At 66.5% G+C, this 1830-nt stretch overlaps 1 protein-coding gene across 1 annotated transcript in view; it reads right to left on the reverse strand.

Annotated features, from left to right (window-relative positions):
• S1pr5 (sphingosine-1-phosphate receptor 5) overlaps positions 1 to 1241 on the reverse strand; it is a 4709-nt gene extending 3468 nt beyond the window's left edge. Inside the window, exon 1 of the mRNA XM_013505132.1 lies at positions 1222 to 1241. Coding sequence (XP_013360586.1) covers positions 1222 to 1231 — 10 coding nt within the window. The 5' untranslated portion in view covers positions 1232 to 1241. The remainder of the gene's footprint in view (positions 1 to 1221) is intronic.
• Between the last annotated feature and the right edge of the window lie 589 nt (positions 1242 to 1830).

Below are 1830 nucleotides of genomic sequence, written 5' to 3' on the forward strand. Positions count from 1 at the left end.
GCCTGTGTCATCCGCCGCTGCACCAGAGAGCGAGCCGGCGGCGACTGGCACCAGTGAGCCCTCAGCTTCCCCCTCCGGGCCTGGGCTACGCTGGGGGCCGCCCCGTCGCGGTGGGAGGACCGGAGGCGCGGGAGAGGGAGGGGACCGCAGACGGGGCGGTCGCGATCCGAGCCACCTCCCTCTCCGCACCCCCAGCGCGGGGCCCAGGCTGGCGTCTGCGCCGGCCACTGCCCACTTTCTGCCCCTCTGTCTACCGAGCCCCCTGGATTGCACCCCAAATGCGCCTCACCCGCACAGGACCCGGGCGGCGCAGGGCAGGAGGGGTCCTCCGCAGGGGCCACAGTCGCCTGCCCCTTGCCCTGGCGCCAGCTCCCCGCGCTCCTGGCACAGGCCCCCCGCCCTGTCTGGCTCCCACTCCCGGCCTGGGCGCGCGGGGGAGGGGCTGGTGCAGGCAGGGTCGCCAAGAGAGCATCCCTGCCCCAGATAAGGAGAGCCTGGCTCATCCCGCCCCGCTTCCAGCATTTCCCCCACCTCGTCTCTGCCATCCTTATCGCTTCTGACAAACGTGATTTACCCCTGTTCCGCCGGACTGTCAGCCAGCCACCCCACGGGGACGGGGAAATGAGTGTGTTGGGGGCACCGCAGGGACACAGCAGGTGCCGAATCAGTGCCTGTTAAATAGCAGAGCAGGGAGTGGTGGCCCGCATCTGTCATCCCGACACTCAAGAGGCTGAGGCAGGAGGATCGCAGCCAGTTGACGGACAGTCTGGACTACATAGTGAGACCCTGTCTAGAAAATAAAAAGTGAGTGGGGCGTCTGTTGATCTCTGATGCTGCTTGCCTGCGTGAGCCCGTGTTACTCTGTGTGCGAGCTCTCTCTCTGGGTCACCTCTGTGTCGCTCTCCCACGCCTCTCCCAGGTCCGTGCTCCTCCAGAGGGCCTGTCCCAGCTGGCCCTGCACACACACACACACACACACACACACACACACACCCAGCTCCCAGGAGCTTCCTGGGCCGGCCCAGCTCCCTTTCCCCACTTATCCGCAGCAGGGACAAGGAGCTGAGTGTGATCCTAGAGACCTTCGCTGTCACCGTGCCCTTTGCCCTGGCCACCCCCGGCCTTGCTGGCCACAGTAGGGAGAGGGTGACCCAGGAGCCAGAGATTGGGGTGGGGTGGGTCTCTGCGTGTCCCCATGGGAGGAATCACGAGGGCGCTCACCCCAGGCCATGGAGGCATTTAATCCTGGGGGACCCTCGCAGGTCGCACCCCCCAGGACCCCCTTGGGGACTCCGGCAGCTCCAGTTCCCGCGGCTCCCGAGTAGGCAGAACTTCGACGACCAATCAGAGCCAGGTGCGGGGTCAGAGCAGCCAATGGGCTCGCTGGGGGCATGGCGTGAACCCTTCTCGCCCTGGGTTCCCCTGAACCCACCCCCGAGCTGCGCCGACCTCCTTTTGCAGAGGGGAAGCAGCGTCTGGGGAGGGAGGAGGCCTTTTCACACCTGCCAGGCGCCAATCTCACCCGCAAGCTCTGTGGAAGACAAGGGGGCGCTTCCGGCCGCGGTCCTACGTGCATCTTTTTCCCACGGAGTGGGAACCCTGGGGACTCGGGCTGTGGCGTCAGGAGTCCCCGGGGCGCCCGAGCCTCCACCCCTGGCCGCCTCTGCAGCCAGATTCTTCTTGCTTGCTCCACAGCCTGCAATGGCTCCCTGGGTCTCTCGAGCAAAGCCTCACGTCCTCACCGCCCACCTTGCTGGCTTCAGCAACCCCACCCCGGCCTCCGGCCTGGAATGCTCTTCCCCCAGCTCTTCCCAGCTGATCACCTCCTAG

The sequence above is a fragment of the Chinchilla lanigera genome, unplaced genomic scaffold, assembly GCF_000276665.1.
Source record: "Chinchilla lanigera isolate Chin_1 unplaced genomic scaffold, ChiLan1.0 scaffold00094, whole genome shotgun sequence".
Taxonomy (NCBI): Eukaryota; Metazoa; Chordata; class Mammalia; order Rodentia; family Chinchillidae; genus Chinchilla; species Chinchilla lanigera.